Source organism: Candoia aspera, chromosome 1 (assembly GCF_035149785.1).
Source record: "Candoia aspera isolate rCanAsp1 chromosome 1, rCanAsp1.hap2, whole genome shotgun sequence".
In the NCBI taxonomy this organism is placed as follows: domain Eukaryota; kingdom Metazoa; phylum Chordata; class Lepidosauria; order Squamata; family Boidae; genus Candoia; species Candoia aspera.
Window position 1 is genome coordinate 171,674,894 of NC_086153.1, and position 19,658 is coordinate 171,694,551.

General features: G+C 39.7%; 1 protein-coding gene across 1 annotated transcript in view; it reads left to right on the forward strand.

The window, feature by feature from the left end:
* ERBB4 (erb-b2 receptor tyrosine kinase 4) overlaps nt 1-19,658 on the forward strand; it is a 559,265-nt gene that overhangs the window by 527,495 nt on the left and 12,112 nt on the right. Inside the window, exons 24-25 of the mRNA XM_063303051.1 lie at nt 1,139-1,236; nt 5,177-5,347. Coding sequence (XP_063159121.1) covers nt 1,139-1,236; nt 5,177-5,347 — 269 coding nt within the window. The remainder of the gene's footprint in view (nt 1-1,138; nt 1,237-5,176; nt 5,348-19,658) is intronic.

Sequence of the window (19,658 nt, forward strand, 5' to 3'; positions counted from 1 at the left end):
GAGGTTTCAGATGAGCAGATAAGACCCATTGTATGTGGACTTCCTGTTGGACGATGACAGATTCCTAAGAAAGTTGATGCTATCTTCATTTAGGCTTGCTCTAAGATAGGCTAGTGCCTGTTGCTGAGCAGAAATCTACCTATTAGTAATGTTTTGTGCCCTTTGGTGTGCAGAAGAGAAGTATGGCAAAGTAACTATTTCTTATAAGCTTCATAAGAAACAGGAAGAAGAAACTTTCTTTGCATGGCAAATGCTTCCATAGCAGCCATAGGGAGCAACTAGGCTGTATATGTGCTGATATATCCAGCACTAACAGATACATTGATATAATGGGGACAGCAGGAGGGGGATCCAGTAAAAAGCCACTCATCTAGTAAAAAACGTGGCTTTTTGCCATGTTTAACAGCTATCTTTATGCTTTTGAAAAACTGTTATTTTTAAAGATATTTGTTCCTTGGAATATAAAGAAGATTCTAAAAGATGCACCTGGTTGGGAATATTAGAGAGAACCAAAATCTACACAGCAGCAGAAACTGAACATCCACTTGTAGTGACTCAAACTTGAATTCAGAAGTTGGGAGATGGGCATTATAGCTCTCAGCCACAAGCAGGGAGAGAAATAAATAAAATGCTTTATAGAACAGATAATTCAAGCAATCACAAAGTTCAGGGGCACACTGATAATATGTAAAGCACAGTGAACAGTAAAAAAGAAAAGAAAAGAAAGAATACATGCAAAAAAAGGACACATTAATTGTAACTTATATAGTTGTTTATTGCAAGTCAGGTCCTACTGAATATGTCTAGTTCAGAAAGAGATTTTGAAAAATAAGATGGTAGACTCGCAGAGTGTGGTAAAGAATAATATTTTTAAAATGATGGAAGCAGGAAGCCAATTGAGTGAGCTGAAGTATAAAATTCATGGGAGGATCTAATAGAATCCAAAATTATGCATTGTTAATTTCCACTTATTTCAGTTTCAATAGAAATTTGAGCACATGATCAAAATGGGGAATTTAAAAAAAAACTGCTTAACTTCCAGCGGTCTCCTCATAATTATTATTTTAATTAACTATTTATGGAAAAAAGAAGTCCTCCAACAAAAGCACTTTTTCCCTGTTTCTGCATATGGTCATAGGTTGGATGATTGATGCTGATAGTCGGCCCAAGTTCAAGGAGCTGGCTGCTGAATTTTCTAGAATGGCTCGAGATCCTCAGAGATATTTGGTCATTCAGGTGAGTAGCCTGAATGCTGCCTCCATCTTCTTCTGTTTCTCTGCCTCCTTCCTGGCTGATAATGGCTATTTATATACAACCATCTTCTCAGCAGTGAACTTTGGCAGTGGTTTGGGGTGGTTTTGGTTTTGGGTTTTTTTTTTAACCTTGAATTTTTGAAATGCATATGCATCTTCAGAACAAACTCCACAATTGTTTTGGGTTGCTCATGAGAGTAACTGAAAGTGTTCCTGAGTCACTGAAAATAGATAAATTGGGGCAGGAGATTCATATATTGCTTCTGTTCTACTCAGTAGAGAATAAAATATACCACTTTGTCTTAAAAGCCCATTGCAAAAAAATTACCTCAGTAGTTCTGCTAATCATCAATGTTTTCAGAATGTCCTTATAAACTGTAGGAGTCAGCTCAAATCATGGCATATGAATGTGCTCATAGCTTTGTGAAGAAGATGGTCCAGATAAGAGGTTGGTCAGTGCAAACGTTACATGTTTATTTGTCTCACCAAGGTTAGCTACAAGTAATTATTATATCAGTGAACCTTCCCTTCCCTGCCTCAGCTGAAGAGCTAACTACGGTGGGTTATTTTTCTCCTGTGCTATTTTTGTGTTTATTTTGTCATTAGGCAGAACAACAAAGATAGCCCCAAGTTGCAGTAAGATGAAATATTTTAATTCTCACCCAGTCCCTCTTTGTACTTGCATTAGTAGTTTTGAGCTTAAAACAGGACTGTCTCAAGCTTGAAATACTTTGAGGATGGCTGGAACAGCCTCAGAATACTTCTAGCAAGATGACAACACTTATTTCTATCTCAAGATGTTTTGAATGTGCAATATTTGTACACCTCTCATCATTAGCACATGCACTTAAAATGATTTTTTAAATATATCAGATTCTCCTATCAGCATGAACAGCATCAGTTCAATAAATACTTTATCCTTTTCCTCAGTAGCAAGCTAGCCATTAAAATATAAATATAAACATAAATATATAGTTCTGTTCAGCAAAAGCTTTTTGAATATTCTGGTAATAATGTGGATAAAAGTAAAAAAAAAAAAAAAACTTTCCTCCTTTAGAGGTTATTCTGGTCAATGCTAGTACAGATTGGCTTAAAGGAAAACCCTGAATGTTAGTACACTAAATTGTTAAAATGTATCAAGAATGGTTGGTAACTTGAACACCTTCAATTTTGGCCTAGAGCAGCATATACTGCACGTTCCCCAAAATTAGCATTTCTGTTCCAGCACCTGAAAAGATAAAGAGGGAGGGCTGGGAGCAAGATGATATCAGCGTGACAGATAGACCCTTTCAACAATCCTCAGGTTCCCCAAGGAAACACTGAAAAGAAAGTTAAGACAGTCAAAAGCCCACTGCTGGAATAATAGATTTCCAACTTTGCAAACAAAAAAAAATTGTTCTTTTATTCAAAATTCAGGTGAGAAACCAGATAACTTTTACCTGTTAGGATTATATCCCTTTAAACCTAGAAGCTATGATGAAGAGTTCTAAGCGGATGAGGAAGCTGCCCTAAATCCGATCAAATTATTTGCCATCTAGCCCAGAATAGTAAACTGAATGGAGGCTTCCCTCAAAGACATAAGGCAAAGGTTCTCTCCAACATCTATCACTCAGGAGTTTTAACTGGAGGTGCTAGAGACCAAATCTGCAAGGCAGGTTTGCCACTACAGAGCAAAGGTGTTTACTTTTCCCTTGATCTAAGGGAAGGGAAATCTGACTTCTGCAAGCCACTTACCATTAGTTTTCTTGATATAGAAAGCAAATCCTCATTATGAGGCTGCTATAAGAATTTTGTGGAGTGAAAACAAGCTTTCTTTCTCTATAGTTAGATGTAATATTAACATTAACAACAGTAGTATTTTATGACAGCAGTAACATCTCAATATCTCCTGTGCTGGGATAACCCCTCTTCATAATATTACTATTGTTGCTAAAAAGTTTCAAAGCAAGGCTTTGATTTGGCACTGACATATTGCTAGTATCTAGGAAAGAATTGTTGTTTATTCGTTTAGTCGCTTCCGACTCTTCGTGACTTCATGGACCAGCCCACGCCAGAGCTTCCTGTCGGTCGTCAACACCCCCAGCTCCCCCAGGGATGAATCCATCACCTCTAGAATATCATCCATCGATCTTGCCCTTGGTCGGCCCCTCTTCCTTTTGCTTTCCACTCTCCCTAGCATCAGCATCTTCTCCAGGGTGTCCTGTCTTCTCATTATGTGGCCAAAGTATTTCAGTTTTGCCTTTAATATCATTCCCTCAAGTGAGCAGTCTGGCTTTATTTCCTGGAGGATGGACTGGTTTGATCTTCTTGCAGTCCAAGGCACTCTCAGAATTTTCCTCCAACACCACAGTTCCAAAGCATCGATCTTCCTTCTCTCAGCCTTCCTTATGGTCCAGCTCTCGCAGCCATATGTTACTACACGGAACACCATTGCTTTAACTATGCGGACCTTTGTTGTCAGTGTGATGTCTCTGCTCTTAACTATTTTATCGAGATTTGTCATTGCTCTTCTCCCCAGGATTAAGTGTCTTCTGATTTCCTGACTGCAGTCAGCATCTGCAGTAATCTTCGCACCTAGGAATACAAAGTCTTTCACTGCTTCTACATTTTCTCCCTCTATTTGCCAGTTATCAATCAAGCTGGTTGCCATAATCTTGGGTTTTTTGAGGTTTAGCTGCAAGCCAGCTTTTGCACTTTCTTCTTTCACCATGATCATAAGGCTCCTCAGTTCCTCTTCGCTTTCAGCCATCAAAGTGGTATCATCTGCATATCTGATCATACCCATTTTGGCCTGGAATTTACCTCCGATGTTTCTAATTTTCTGGAAGAGGTCTCTTGTCCTTCCTATTCTATTGTCTTCTTCCACTTCCACGCATTGCTTGTTTAAAAATAATTCCTTATCTCTTCTGGCTAACCTCTGGAATTTTGCATTTAATTGGGCATATCTCCCCCTATCACTGTTGCCTTTTGCTTTCCTTCTTTCTTGGGCTACTTCTAGTGTCTCAGCAGACAGCCATTTTGCCTTCTTGGTTTTCTCTTTCTTTGGGATGTATTTTGTTGCCGCCTCCTGAACAATGCTGCCAACTTCTGTCCAGAGTTCTTCCGGGACCCTATCTACTAAGTCCAGTCCCTTAAATCGATTCTTCACCTCCACTGCATATTCCTTAGGAATATTAGTGAGCTCACATCTAGCTGATCTGTGGGTCTTCCCTAATCTCTTTAGTCTGATCCTAAATTGTGCAATAAGAAGTTCGTGATCTGAACTACAGTCAGCTCCAGGTCTTGTTTTTACTGACTGTACAGATGTCCGCCACCTTTGGCTGCAAAGGATGTAGTCAATCTGATTTCGGTGTTGTCCATCTGGTGAAGTCCATGTATAAAGCCATCTCAGGTTGGTGGAAGAGAGTGTTTGTTATGCAGAGTGAGTTGTCTTGGCAAAATTCTATCAGCCTATGTCCTGCTTCGTTTTGTTCTCCCAGGCCATGCTTACCTGTAATTCCAGGTGTCATTTGACTGCCCACCTTAGCATTCCAGTCTCCCGTGATGAAGATAACATCTCTTTGAGGCGTGTTGTCCAGTAGGTGCTGCAGATCCTCATAGAACTGCTCTACTTCAGCTTCTTCAGCATCTGTGGTTGGGGCGTATATTTGGATCACTGTGATGTTAGATGGCTTGCCCTGAATTCGAATTGAGATCATTCTATCATTTTTTGGATTGTATCCAAGCACTGCTTTAGCCGCTTCTGTCCAAGAATAGTTAAAAATTGTTTTTGTTTTTGTGGAAAGAACAAGGGTAGTCAGTAAGGAGAAGTATGGAAAAAAATATAGTATAGTTAATAACACTGATTTCTGTTGCCAAGCAGAGAGATTATTGATGTGATCAGAGTAATCATTTTTATTTTCTATCAATGTGCCATGGTGCAGGGTGATGATCGCATGAAGCTCCCAAGCCCAAATGACAGCAAATTTTTCCAGAATCTGCTGGATGAGGGAGACCTGGAAGATATGATGGATGCTGAAGAATATCTTGTCCCTCAGGCATTTAATATTCCTCCACCCATCTATACATCAAGGACAAGAATTGACTCCAATAGGGTAAGAAGGAAGAGTGGCTTGGCTGAACAAGAAACAAAGGGGTACATGCACACACACGCGCGCACACCCGTAACCCCCCCACACCCGATGATTGGCAGAGCGATCTGCAGACTAAATATTATATTCTGGCCTTTTCCTGGTCTAAGTAGCTAGGAGTGATGGAAAATGTCAGATTAAGGAAATAGTTTCATTCAGTCATTCAGGTCTGCATTTCTCTAAAACCTGAAGGACAAAAGAGTACGTACTCAACAGTGTATCCAATATAGCTTATGTCACTCAGGCTCCTAAACAGAATTAGCTGATGTGCATGGATTCTGAACTGACATGGTTGCCCTTCAGGAGAGAAGGGAAGGATCATCATCAAGTCTACCCATATGCTCATTCAGTATACATGTTAGCAGAATAAATGTAATGCCTGTCTCCTCAGAAGTAAAAGCTCTGTTTTCAGCAGAGTTAGGCTAATGCCCTTATAATCAGTGACAAAACCAAAGAGAGATGGCCCATGCATGTTGTTCCAACAAATTCAAGAAGAGAGAACTCTTTTCAAAAACATGCATGATTCATGAAACATTCAAAGCAGATTTCTTTGCAAAGACACTCAGTGTTGTCAGGAGCAACACAAACTCTCTTGTACAAGCATTAGTACCTATTTGAACTGGGATACATTTTCTAAATATGACTTGTTTATAGCTTCTGACTCACCTGCCCTAACAAAATGTCCTGTCATGTAAAGTACATGTGAACAATCCACAGAAAAGAAATGTGTGTTTCAGGGCTGCTAATATAATCTGGACTGACATTCTTAATTGGGAGCAAAATGACTACAGACATAGCAATAGGAATTCTGGTGCAGCCCTTGGCTACAGTTTTTGTCTGGGCAGGGGCAGGAGGGGGCCAGGAAGATTTCTTGGCCTGAAAAGTCAAATTGTAAATATAAACAATGTGGTTTCTTGGGCATGGGTTCCTGCTGGGTTCTTCCTCCTGCCACCAGTCAGGGTCAGCTTGCTGTGATGTTTATTACAAGGGCGCTTCAAGCAGGTCACATGTATGGTGAGGTACCTTAGAGGGCTGGTAGTGAATGCAGCTCACATGTTTGGGTGGGGTTCCATTTACCACCACAAACTGTATACCGGGCAGAATAGCCTGGTGTGGGTGTGGAATGATTCCTTTCTTCCTTGGGGAAAGAGAAGACCCTGAGCAAAGCAGTTTAATACTCTATGGAAGAAAGGAAGTTTAAACAATTAGTTTCAAGCAATTGAAGGGAGGAGAACTGAACAGGATTCTTTATTATGCTCTATTTTCATTGGGAGAAGCAGGAGGACATAACTGATGTCCAAGCTTCAACCCCTTTGCCATTAATTCCTGTGCTTCATCTAAATATACAGTATTTCTACTTCTTTCTAGAGTCCAATGTTTCCATGAATTTGAAGTTCTTTCTTCTTTCCTTTGTCTAAAGTGACTTGTAGAATATAGATTAAAATGCACCTGCCCTCCTTGCTGCTGCTGGGGCCCAAACCAAAACTTAGTAGAAAGATAATACATCATGTCCACCTTATTGGGATCCCTGGCATTTGCTCCCAAAGTGTATTAGCTAGCAGGGTTTGAAAAGTCTCCCACCTGAGAACCTGGAGAGACCCCACCAGGCACAACAGAGAGCTACTAGAGTAGAGAGAGTTTGGCTGTGGCTAAGTATAAAGCAGCTTCCCATATTCAGAGATGTTCCTTTGCGGAGGAAAATACATATTAAAACATATTAAACATGAATTAGTTGTTCATTGCAGGCCTGAAACAGAACAGGTGAAATGCACTCCAAGCTCAGTCCCTACAATCGCTATTCTCCGACAGACTATTTCCTTGGGCTAACTTGAATTTAGACTTGTTTGCTCTAATGAATATGAATATTAAATGGACCTGCTGTAATTGATGGGATTACCATGAATGGGGAATAAATTGAAGCAGCTTAAGCTGTTTATGTTCATTGTTACTGGGAAATTAAATTTTATAGTAAAGTTTCCATGTTCTTCTATAGAATCTATAACTGTGAAACCTTTTCTTGGAGATTAATGAAAAAAAGTGGCTCATCTCATTAAATTGTACATTTATTTGAATGTTTATACACTAAATTAAAGAAGATAATTCCCTCTTAGTATTAATTTCAGGATTTTCAAACCCCTGACATAAGATACTTCAGTGGATAATTTTCTCATGGAGATTTTAGCTTTCTTGCAAAGTTGGAGTGGTGATACTCATGGAGTATATGTTCTTGGTACTTATATATAATATGTTCCTTGTCCTTTGCAGTCATCCCTGTGCATATTCATTGTACAAAAAAACAAACAAATCCAAATCCTACTCTTTGGTTATGAAGTAAAAAATGGGTTATCAGGAGGATTTGCTATAAACTAATGTGCTCTTTTCTGTTGCTCAGAAATTGTTTATCAATTCACCTTGATCGTATTCTGTCTATGGAAATCCCAAGTTTAAGCTCCATTTTCTATTTAAAAGGATATGGGGTGACTCTTAGCAGGACTGAATTTTTGGAGACAGTATATATGCTGTAACAAAGTGGATGCTTACACATGCACACAGAGGGTTGTGGTGTGGTGGTCTCTCTGGCTTCCTCAAGCAGAGGTCCCTCAGACCTTCCCCTACAATCTCTACTATTTCACCTTCCCACGAGGGACAGCCTATTCAGTAGCTGCCCCCATCCACTCTTTTACAGAGAATTTTTCTTCCTGAACCTTGACTTGGGAAGAAAAGTAGAAAAGACCCCTTGATCTTGGCTTTCTTGGCTTTTCTGTGGACTATCAGAATGTCAATCCAAAGGTCTCTAATAGCTTTAAGATGGCTAATAGGCAATTTCTGAAAGTGATTAGAAAGTGAGGTTTGCGAACCTAATGTCCTTTAAAAGTCTCCACTGTGGTTGCGAGCAAGATGACTGATCTCTTTGTCTCCTGGTGCTCAAGCCCACAGAAAACCACCGTCCTGCAGTCTCCTTGTAAGGGGCAGCCATCTTCTTATCCGGAGAGGTTTCAAGGAACCAGTCTACTCACCAGTTCCTTGGTCTTTGCCACTGTTGTTGGCTCGCTTTTGCAGAGCTGTCTTCAGTTTGCCATACCTCCCCTGGAAGTCCCACTGAATCTTAAATACTTTACTCAGAGGCTGCTCTGGAACACACATCTACAACACACACAGACACTGTACAGATAGGAAAAAAAACACATTCAGGGTAGAAAGACATCGCTCAGATCAATCCATAAAATAACTGAAGAAAAGGATCCTAATCCACATCTAGCTGCACTGTTCTCTATGATGTACTTCTGATTTTCCAACCATTCTCCTGGTTGGGCAAGTTTTGTATGTGACTGAAAGAGGTAGGTAAGGAGGTGCCATTTCCACTTGGGATGGAAATGGCAAACGAACAAATGCAGGGTGAAGTTTCCCTCATCCCCCTTTCAAAGCCAACCTGAGAGAGGAATTAGGATTTGGCATAAGGCATTTTCTATCATGGTGTTCCTTCTTTCTTCCTCCCATCTCTCCTCCCCTCCCCTCCCCTCCCTCCGTCCCTTCTCTCTGGCTAGGTAGAAGGAGTTTCATAACTCATGCATAATGAAGTGTGCATTAGCTCTGAACGTAAGGCAAAGACTATGGCTAGGAGTGGTTTGAAAAGTTGTCCTCAGTGAAGAAGTTGCATCTACATTCTGTTTGCACGTTCTTTGTTCAAATAATATGATTTAAAAGAAGCAAAAGAAGTTAGGTTTTGAATATTCATGTAATTATATTCCATGGTTTCCTTGCTAATATTTAGGTCTGATCTATATATACGACAGAAAGAAGGAAGAGTGGTATGGTAGATTTCAGACAACAGGTGGATATCATAACCATTAACTTTATGCCAATCATACATTTTGAAAGGATGAGAGTTTTTTAAAGCAATAAATAAACAGATGTAATATTTTGAAGTGTCAGACTTGATTCTGGACAATTTAGAAATGGATAGAAAATACTCCTGATTGAACAAAGTTTTTTGCTATAGAACTAGATAGACCAGTGGTATGATTTGGTATGTGAACATTATGAACCTAGACAGCTGACTGCAGAAGAATAGAATACTTTTTTGTTACTATTTGGTGTGTGTGTGTGTGTGTGTGCCTTCAAGTCAGTGTTGACCCCTGGAGACTGTCCGGACAAATCCCTGCAGTTTTTTTGACAAGGTTTTTCAGAAGTGATTTTCCATTGCCTTCTTCCTAGGGCTGAGAGGGAGTGACTGGCCCAAGGTCACCCAGTTGGTTTCATGCCTAAGGTTGAGACTAGAACTCAGTTTCCCAGTTTCTGGCCTGGTACACTAACCACTACACCAAACTGGCTGTCTACTACTAGAGTAGAGTGACTCTACTCTAGTATTACTACTCTACTGTAATAGTATTTGTACTACTACTATTTGTAGTAGTAATACATTAAATAATTCCATATGCATGCAATCTTCCTGTATGAACATTGTATTACACAAGTCATAAACATACACAGTAGTGCAGTATTCCTTTCTGGAAAAAATATTACACTGTCTTAATAATCAGGTGAGGGAAAAACTAGGTGAACTCTGTGTGTTGTTACTGTTGTTGGTCATAATGATAATCTGTACATCGCTCCATGGGATAAAATACATTTTGCTAAGAGAAGAAGGAGGCTGCTCTCTTCATTTTTCATTATTATTCTTAAGGAATAAACAGAAATAACAATTAGAGTTATAAAAGGAAACCAAAGGAGTAAGAAGAAGGTTTAGACTTAAAATGGTAATTATTATTTTCTCTCCAAATATTTTTTGAATGTATTATTGTAGTAGATTCCCAGATCTATGTTAACTCATCTGAAACACAGAAAATTTCATCAAGGCAGCTATTATTTCCTTTCTCAGGCCAAGAATACCCAATTACGGTTTTCTTTACCCCACAAATAATGAAATTGGGAATATTATCATCAACTTTGTATTCAGATGTTTAGGCTGACTCTTCTTCCCCACTCATTCAAATCCCCCCCCCCTTCCTTTCTTCCTAAGAACTTCCCTCTTGCTTCTGCAATGATTTCTGCTGTAAAAGCTTTGGATAAGATGTGCTTCATTACATTCTCAATGAGGGATGATGGCTTTTGAGAGGCTCAGAATATCCTTTGATTACTGGATAAAGTTAAAAGGGGGGACCGATGAGAGAAAGGGTGATAGGGAGGAGGCAAGTGAAACATGTTCATCAAATCTTTTTTGTGATCCCCCTTCCCTCTGCTGCTGCTGAGCATGTGGCCTTTTGATTCATTCCTGCTTAAGAAGTGTTCCCACTTCAAAGTTTAGAGTGCCAGGCCTTCTATAATACCACATATTGTTTGGTTTCTTTTTAAATCCCCTGGGCATTTAAAAATGTATATAACTACCAGACAAGATCGAGACTTTGAGACAACAAAAGCTTGTGTTACTGTTTATTTTGTCAGCTCTAGATAGTGTGGCATGGAGAGAGAGGTCAAAAAATGCATGAGATCATGCATACAAAGGAAAACTAGTATTGAGGAAAGAAAGAAGGATTGGAATTGGACAAGGTAAAAGACTGTAGAGGCAACTAGGAATCTACAGTCCTCTCCCTTGATTTTTTCATTAAAAGCCTCGATCTACTCAGGCTGCGTGATATGCAAATGTATTACTATAAAGAAAGAAAGCTCAAGATATCAGTGGAAAGATATGTGAGCTGCTTTATTTATTTATTTATTTATTTATTTATTCAAATTTAATTACCGCCCATCTCCCCCAAAAGAGGGACTTTTATTCTAAGTACCCCATGATGTAAGGAATGCCTTTCCCAATAAATGGTACAGACTCAAAATCTAAGTTTAAGTTCTGGTTTTATTTAGGAATAGATGCAAACACAAAGAAAGCTGAGAATGAGGAAAGCGCACCTAAAATCAAACTAAATAGCCCCATTACAAACAAAGTCCCACCCCCCCCTTCAATTATCTCAAATTCACATTCCCAGGTGCTCCTAACGAGTTCTGCTGATCAACGGGTAAAAAGACCTTGACACAAAAAGATAACCCAAACACATTCCTGTTTAGCACAAAGAGATATAGCACTCAGTGCAAGGTTTATCAGCAGCTCCCTCCCAGCTAGGAACACGCGTCAGCGCTCTGGCATGCGAACCGTTATGATGTACAGACACATCGAAACGATGAACATGACACATGATCAATTAGAAACAGCATACCCTCTCCAACATTTCACTCATGAAAGTTGGGCCACCATTGTTTCCTCCATATATTTTGAAGCCAAGGGTCATTGAGCATCTCCACTGCAATTACTATACAGCATTGAAGGCATTTTGTTTCCTAGCTTATGAAATACTGTAATTCATTTGCTTTACAACTGTCCTGGCTACTGAAGGAAGGTGTATGTCGCCTAAAAGAGATTTTAACAATACTGTTTGACAAACAAGAAACTTCAGAAGTTTATTCTTGAGTTTCTATCCTATAAATGAATTATGATACTGAAAGGGTAGCGGGAGCCATGGCAGCCCCATATTAGCATAATGTGGTGCAATCCAATCTAGTCTAGTAGTAATAACAGCACTGTAAACAAGGCATAATATAATAAACAGCACTTTTAGTACTACTCATGGCAGCATCACTAGCCATCCCATTGAGGCAAGCCAAGGATAATCCTCAGAGTAGTAAAACACGGTCACATTTTCTAATTACATTTCTCATTCACTCACTGTGCAAGGACTTATGGAAGGATGTGTGATTCTTCATTCCCCATTTTATCTTCCTAAGAGCTAAGAAGCAGTGACTGTCCAAAGTCACCCAGTAGGCTGTGTGGGGATTTGGACCTTCTTCTTAGTTCTAATTCTGGCATGCTGTCTTTCAGTCCATGCACAACAATGGCAAAATGCCTCCCTGACCTTGTTCTACCCCTCACACATCCAAAAGCAGCAGCAGAGGAACCCACATCAGCCTCTGTAGTACACAGCCACAACTATAGCAAAATTAAGCCAATCAGACTTCCAACAGCAGACAGAGGCCCAAATCTTTTCACATCATGGTCTGTAAACAGCCATGTCCATTTAGTGGAGGAAGGATGGACAGCTGCTATCACAGGTCTCTGGGAAAAAAGCATTTATGGGGAAGCCCTGCTCAGAAGATGGGTACTTTCTGCCAGAGGACTGGGTAAAGAGATCACTTGCTCAAAAAGAGAAGTCACATTAGCAATCTGATTGGATTCAGAGAGGTTGAGGCTTCTAATGAAAAAAAAAATGAATAAGCCAGTACTGATACCCTGGTTGAGATTGAAAAGGGAAAGGAGATGAAAAAGACGGGAGTGACAGCATATACCTTATGCACCTCATGGTAACTTTGAAATCCTGCATAGGCTTAACATTGAGTCACAAGAGCCCATACAGCACCACAGAGGTCACTCACAGATTTAATTCTGGAAGAGGTCCCTCTGAAGAACAGATTAGAAAGAGCTACAACTAGTCAGAGCCGCATTTTGCCATTTTCAATTAGAGAGTTTAATGCATCAAACAACAGCTCTTTTTGCTACTTGCCTTCCTGAGTCATCTCTTAAGATGCCTGTCATCATTGATCTGGAAATACCTGTTATTGAATAGCTTGTTGGGATAATACTAGGTTTGTGCAACTATTACATTCTGCCAGCATAAATGTAGGTTTCTATAGTACAAGTATACTTGGGAGTGATCTTATTTTACCTGGGGTCAAATCCACCAAGGGATAGGGTTGCACCCAAGGCTCATCATTGATCTGGGTGCATCGTTAAAAAAAACAAAACAAGAAGAGAGATACAGGACCAAAAAAAAGAAAGAAACTCTGATGTAATGAAAGCTTCGGTGTGGTATTCCCCACTGTGATCAGGGTATAATTGTTTCTTTGATAGGAAATATGTTTAACGTAATGTATTGCCACCCTGTTGACAGCCAGCAAGAGTGATAAAAGGCTGCTTACAACAGGCCCCTTTGAGCTCCTGTTGCAACTCCCTGAACGTCTGCTTCTTTAGTCCCAGCTCTAGCTGGCACCATCCCTGACATAAAGTTTTTAGAAATGATGGAAATGGTGAAAGTGAGGTCAGCTGAAGACTCACTGCTGATACTTCTCTATGTAAACGAAAGCTCCTTATGTGTAACAAAAGCAGAATGAGGCTCAAACTGAAGATGAAGACTCTGACTGATGGTCCATTTTCCTGGCACATCCTGCAGTTAATGCTCAGGGAATGATTAGCTGTGAAGTCTTCCCACTCCTCTATTCCATCTTACTGCTGTCAGGGTAGACTGCTAAGAGCCTGGCAACTGGTTCTTTATTTTTTTCCTAGCAAGAATGAAAAAAGAAACATGCAGGAAAGGTCTTATCCCTTTGCCATATCCTTATGCTCTAGTCTAGTTTGCTATGTCTCTTTGAAAATGTCCCTGCCTACTTTGGATGCAAATTGAAATATTCTTGTAGATTCTCCTATGCAAGGCAGCGTCTGTTTTCTCCTTGGTTCCCTTTGGGAAGAGGCATGTCTTCCCCTGGGGAATGTCCTTCAATTTGATTTCATTTTGGTTTAGATCTGTTGTAAATATCATCCTGTTCTTTTGAAATATTTGCTCTGAGCTGATGGGACAGCTCTATATTATATTTTCTAGCTGTAACACCACTAGGGTATCTGCAGCATATTATAAAGATCCACTTGCATAAACCAGCTGTCCGTATTCCACACAGACTTTCCCTGAATTTCTTTCAACTTAGGGCAGCAGCTGTGCCATTTTACAGGGAAGGTAGATGTGGTTTAGGAGCTTTTCCCAAATACTAACACATCCTCTACTGAGTAATTGGTATCTTTGGATTAGAGTTTAAGCCTAGCTTGAAAATACTGAAATGGTTTAGCAGACCCTGTGAGAGCTACTGAGGATTTTTATCATTTGGTACCTAAAGCAATGTAGAACTTAGAAACCAGACTCCAGATTATGCAGCATTCTGGAGAAAACTAAATAAAGCTGGGATTTACAAGAAATCAGATTTTGCTTTCAGGATCTAGTAGGATTTGAATTCTGAAAAGCTCAGGATTTCTTTTTTCAAACAGCTTCACATTTTCTCTGATTATTGAAATATGATTTAAAAAAAAAACCCTAGAGATGTTAAACAAACAAACAGTCAGATTTCCATTAACTTGCATGTACTTATAAAAAAAAATCCCACAAGAAAAGTCTGGAGGACTCTGGAAGACAAAGGCATGGACAGATAAGTACAATAGCCAAGATTCCCTCAGACATTTTTCCATCTCCATTTTTTCAACTTTTATTTTGTTTTTAATTGATAGCTTTTTAGCTGTTTCAATACATTGATTTACAGGTTGTATGCCTGATTTATTTCTGCAATATAAAATGCCTTTCTTTGTTAAGTTTTTTGTGGTTTTCACTGTGTGGCTTGATTGCTTGTTCTGTTCCTGTTATGGTGACCATCTCAACTTCTTTGATAGTCCTTGTCATCTTTCACCAAGCTTCGCTCACTTTAAGCTTTTGCTTTCCTGACGCCATCTCTTTAGTTCCAGGCTACCTTTCTATATGGATCCTTGTATTCAATATGTGTTCTTTTTTGTTTTCAGATCTTTGTTTGTAATCACACTGGCTTCTCCATTATTTTCCTGTTTGCAATTGTTTATTTAGTATTTGTTTTTTAAGGAAATTCCATTGACACTGACCTCCATTTCAGCTTATCTTCTCCTGTCATGGACCCTATTTATCATATCTCTGAGTTTATTAAATTTTGCTTTCTGAAATACAAGACATGTGTTTGACTATGCTGAGGTTAACTTCTCTTAAAATCCAGTACTCCAACATTAAATGGGCATTATCCCCCAGTATTGCTAGTAGTTCCATCTCTTCAATTAAGTCTTAAAGCTTTACTCGATTCTTTGGAAGAAAATATTGTCAAACAGGCCAGTCCAGAATTTCCTGGAAGGATCATGCTTCACAGAGTTGGTCTCCCAACAGATGTTAGGACAATTGAAGGATGATGATGATGATGATGATGATTGGGTGGGCCAAATGAATTGGGGTGTACAACCATGTTAGGGGTCCTGCTATTTGACAGCATCCCTACTTGGGCTTCTGGAGTTGGTCTGTGGGCTGATGTTGAAGTCCCTTCACCTGGTTGTGTTAGGGGACTTCAACTTTCATGTCCTGGGAGCTGAGTCCAGGAAGGCCAGAAATTCATGGCCTCTTTGGTGACCATGGGTTTTTCCCAAGTATTCTCTGAACTAAGTCACTCAGGCAGACACACATTAAACCTCAACTTTGCCTCAGAGCTCTTGTTTTGTGATCAGGAGATATAGGACACAATGCTCATCCTTTTGCCATGGTCAGATCTTTTTCTGATTCAAATTAATTGCCATCTGGGACCTCTGTAGGGAGAATGGTGGAGAAAGATGAAAAGTGAATCTCCAAATACAAGTATGAGTTTATGTTCAGGCCTAGAGTGTGGCATTAAGGGAGGTGAAGTGCCTTTATTTTCCCTCTCTTACTGCCCTTGTTCAAATGGGGAGAGGTCAAAATGAAGATTTGGCTGCTGTGACCAATCTACATAACACTTTGCCAGTAAAGTTACCCTTGCCAAAGTGTCTAGGACCACATATGTGGCCACATTATTTGGACTCCTTATAGCTTGAGTACACTGAGGAAGTGGGGAAAGTACCCTCTAGAATGATATCTACCACCTGTGGCCTGGCTTAGCCCCTTCTTCAAGAGGGGATATGTCAGTAGCCTGAAAGGAGCTGTAGTGCTCCCCATCCTAAAGAGGCCCTCCCTGGGTCCAGTATCTTGGACAACTATTACCTGGTCTCCAACCTTCCCTGTGTAAGAAAGGTTGTTGAGGTAGTGGTAGGGAGACAACAACAGAGTGCCTTAGAGGAAGTGGATTATCTGGACTGTTTTTCACTCAGTGTTCAGGCCCAGGCATTCATTGGTCACTCAAGTGGATGTCAGAAAGGTTGTTGGTAGGGGGACTTACCTTTGTCAGGACCTGAATGAGAGGATTGCATCCCTCCTAGTTCTTCTAGGCCTCATGACCTTTGATACCATTAATCATAGTAGTATAGTAGTATTTTTATTTGGTGTGCACTTTTATTGAAGCATAATAGATTGGTTTTTCTCCAGCAACATTCCTCCCACAACATGAGGTAGAATGGGCCAACAGAGAGTATCTGGCCTAAAATCACTGAGTGAGTTTCTGGGGCCGAGGGTGGACCAGAATCTGGGTCTCCATTCTTCTAGTCTACTACTTTAACCACTATATCATATTGATTCAAAGCACTGTACTTAAAACAAAAGAAAACACTACAGTATCCTTATTAGGAGACTTCCCAGTTTGTATGACCTACTGTACTTCAATAAATACGTAAATCAATTACCCTGAAGTCCAAAAGTGTAGTACCTGTCAAATATTGTCACTGTGCACCTTGGATCCTAAGTTCACCACACATTTCTTGCCCTTCCTCATCTATGCAGCCACCTCTCTTCTGATGAGTCAGGAGCCTCTTCTGAACAATACAGGAAAAGGAATAGAAGGAGCAGACCTCTCTGTTGAAGGACTGAATAGGAAATAGGAGCTCTTAAATTTACTTATTCTGGGATCCAAACAAAGCTGCTTTTTACTTTTTGCACAATTTCAGCTCCTCCTTTTCATCTTCATCAGGTTTTTCAAAAGGAAAATGGCTTGCTTCAATTAAAGTTACTTTGAATCCAGAATGAAATCTTTACTGCTACTGATGCTGGATTTTGACAGCAGGGTCCATTATTAAATATTCCAGCAAATACGATAACTGAATGATAGTGCTAAATGTTACTCTTAATTCACAAGGCAATAGGTTCATGGACACATTACACAGCAAGGGCAGGCTGGCTAGACCATGCTGAACTTGAAGCTCTGTAATAAAATCAAACCATGGAAACATCTTCTGTGCAAGGGAATCCATTCTTAAGAATTCTACCTAATTCATTGTAATTAATTTCCTGCCATTCAAGAAAATCCAGATTCAAATCTCAACCATGATGCTCTTTAGTGATTTTGGGTTACTCCCTCTCTCAATCTAACCTTCTTCACAGGATTGTCTAGGGAAAGATGGGGGAACAGCCTGCACCAATCTGTGCCAGCTTGACATTATTGGATACCAGTATGATGAATAATAAATATATTGATAGCAATCCAGAGGTAGAGACTGAGCAAATAGGATTTGGTTAGAATACTAGGTAGGTGATTTTTTTTATAGACCACCAAATGCTGTCACTACACTTTGGCTAGGCTGTGTATGAGGATAGTAATCCTGGTGCTCTGTCTTCCCCATTTAAACTGCATTCTCACCAATCTGCTGAATAACTGTTACGAGTATGATTTAAATTGTGAAGAGTGCATATAATGAGGGTCACTCTCCAACCCTGACCCATGTAATGTTCCCCATTTATTTTGCATGTCCCTGTCTCTGCTTAGTAGGTTACCCTCCTGGGACCCTTACAAAGTGGTCACAGCATGCCAGGAAAGAAGAAATCTCTCCTACTCGGGACCATAATAGGAGGAATCAAGGGAGATAGACTACCTCTGGTGGATAAATCTAATAAATATCATGCATGTTTCCAACCTTTAATAAAATGTCATTAACAGAGAACATTCCCTAAAACTGTCTGCCCTTTGCCTTGATTATTTGAACCAGAGGTACACAATCTCAGGCCAAAGGTCTAGGGCCACTCCAGCAAATTTTAATTTTGAATATGATAGAAGGGGAAGATTATTAACTATATGGGGAGTAACTATATTAACTGTATATAATGTAATTTAAAATCAACTTAATCAAACTTAGTCCTGCCTCTCTTTTGGACTGTGGGCTCTGCCAGACTCCTCCGAGGTCAAGGGTGACTCTCAGCCTTTAAATTGTACAAAAGGTTGATCAGCATGTCCAATAACAAATGCATGTGAAGATGTATGGGGTTGAGAATTGCAAATGCCAACAATGCCTGTAGAATTCTGGTGAGAAATTAGAAAGCAATTGGACAAAGTTCCTAATGAAAAGCGGCACCATTCCTTTTCAGATGTGACGGTGTCCCCTGACAGCTCCACAGCAGCTGAACATCAAATGTTTGTGCAAAAGTATAAAGCTTGGATTGCAAAATTTTCAGGAAGGATGAATAAGAGCTGTGAACTTGGGTTTCCTGGAGACACTCTTGGATCTTATATAATAAGTGTCAAAAGCACTGATCTCCAGCTACCTCAAACTAGGAGAGAACTTTGAAGCCATATCCTTTGCCTTAGCATCTAGGAAGGTTGTGTAATGATTAGAGAAGATACCACAAGAGAAGTGAGCCCTGAATGATGAAGTGGGCAAAATGACACCAGCCAGTTCCAGAGAAAAATGGGAGGTCAATGCAGAGAAGCAATTCAAGTGGTTCATCAGATACAGTCTAAAGCTCCAGTGTAGATTATAGCAATATGCATGTTAGTTTCCTGTCATTCCACTCTTAGGTTTTCTTCTGCTTAATTTCTGCTACCGCTGCTGCTGCTGGTCCAATTAACATTTCCTTTAATGTTGTAAAACATTAATATCAAGAGCCTTGCGAGGTGTTCTCCCCACTAACCAGGTGTGTGAGAGGAATAGGCTCCTACATCTTTTGTTACTATTTGGCAAAGTAAAAGGGGAAAATAAGGGGGAAAAAATGTTATAGTGCCACTTCCTGGCCCTGTAGCACTGAGCTGCGTGACTAGGGAAATCAGCCTCTCCTTCTCCTCCTTTGTGGGAGACAACCAATTCTCACAAGAGACAAATAAAATTAAGCTTTTATTTAAAATACAATAAAGAAAATGTAAATATTTCTGTTGAACTTTAAACAATCACTTCCAAAACCATCAGTGATAAAGGAAATAAAAATATGGACCTGCTCAAATCAAAGGCAGCATCTTAAAAGAAGAACCTTCAATAGAAAAGTATAAAGAACATAGTAAGACTCTGTGCAGACCCTAATACGGTGTTGGTTTATTACCCAAACATACCATCACTGAGCTTACATAAGAAAAATAAACACTAGAACGAATAAAGTAGTCTTTAAAATACAGGAAAAGTAATTACTTAGTGCCATTCCTAGCTATTTCTTATTCTTCTAGAGAGTAGACAGCCCCTGGAACAGATGTTTCCTCTTTGCCAATTTGTAACCTGAAAAATCCTCCTTCCTCCAAATTTCAACTTTAATCAGAGATTGGAGGAGAATCGTAGCGCTCTATTCCCCAAGCCCAGCTTCAGCAT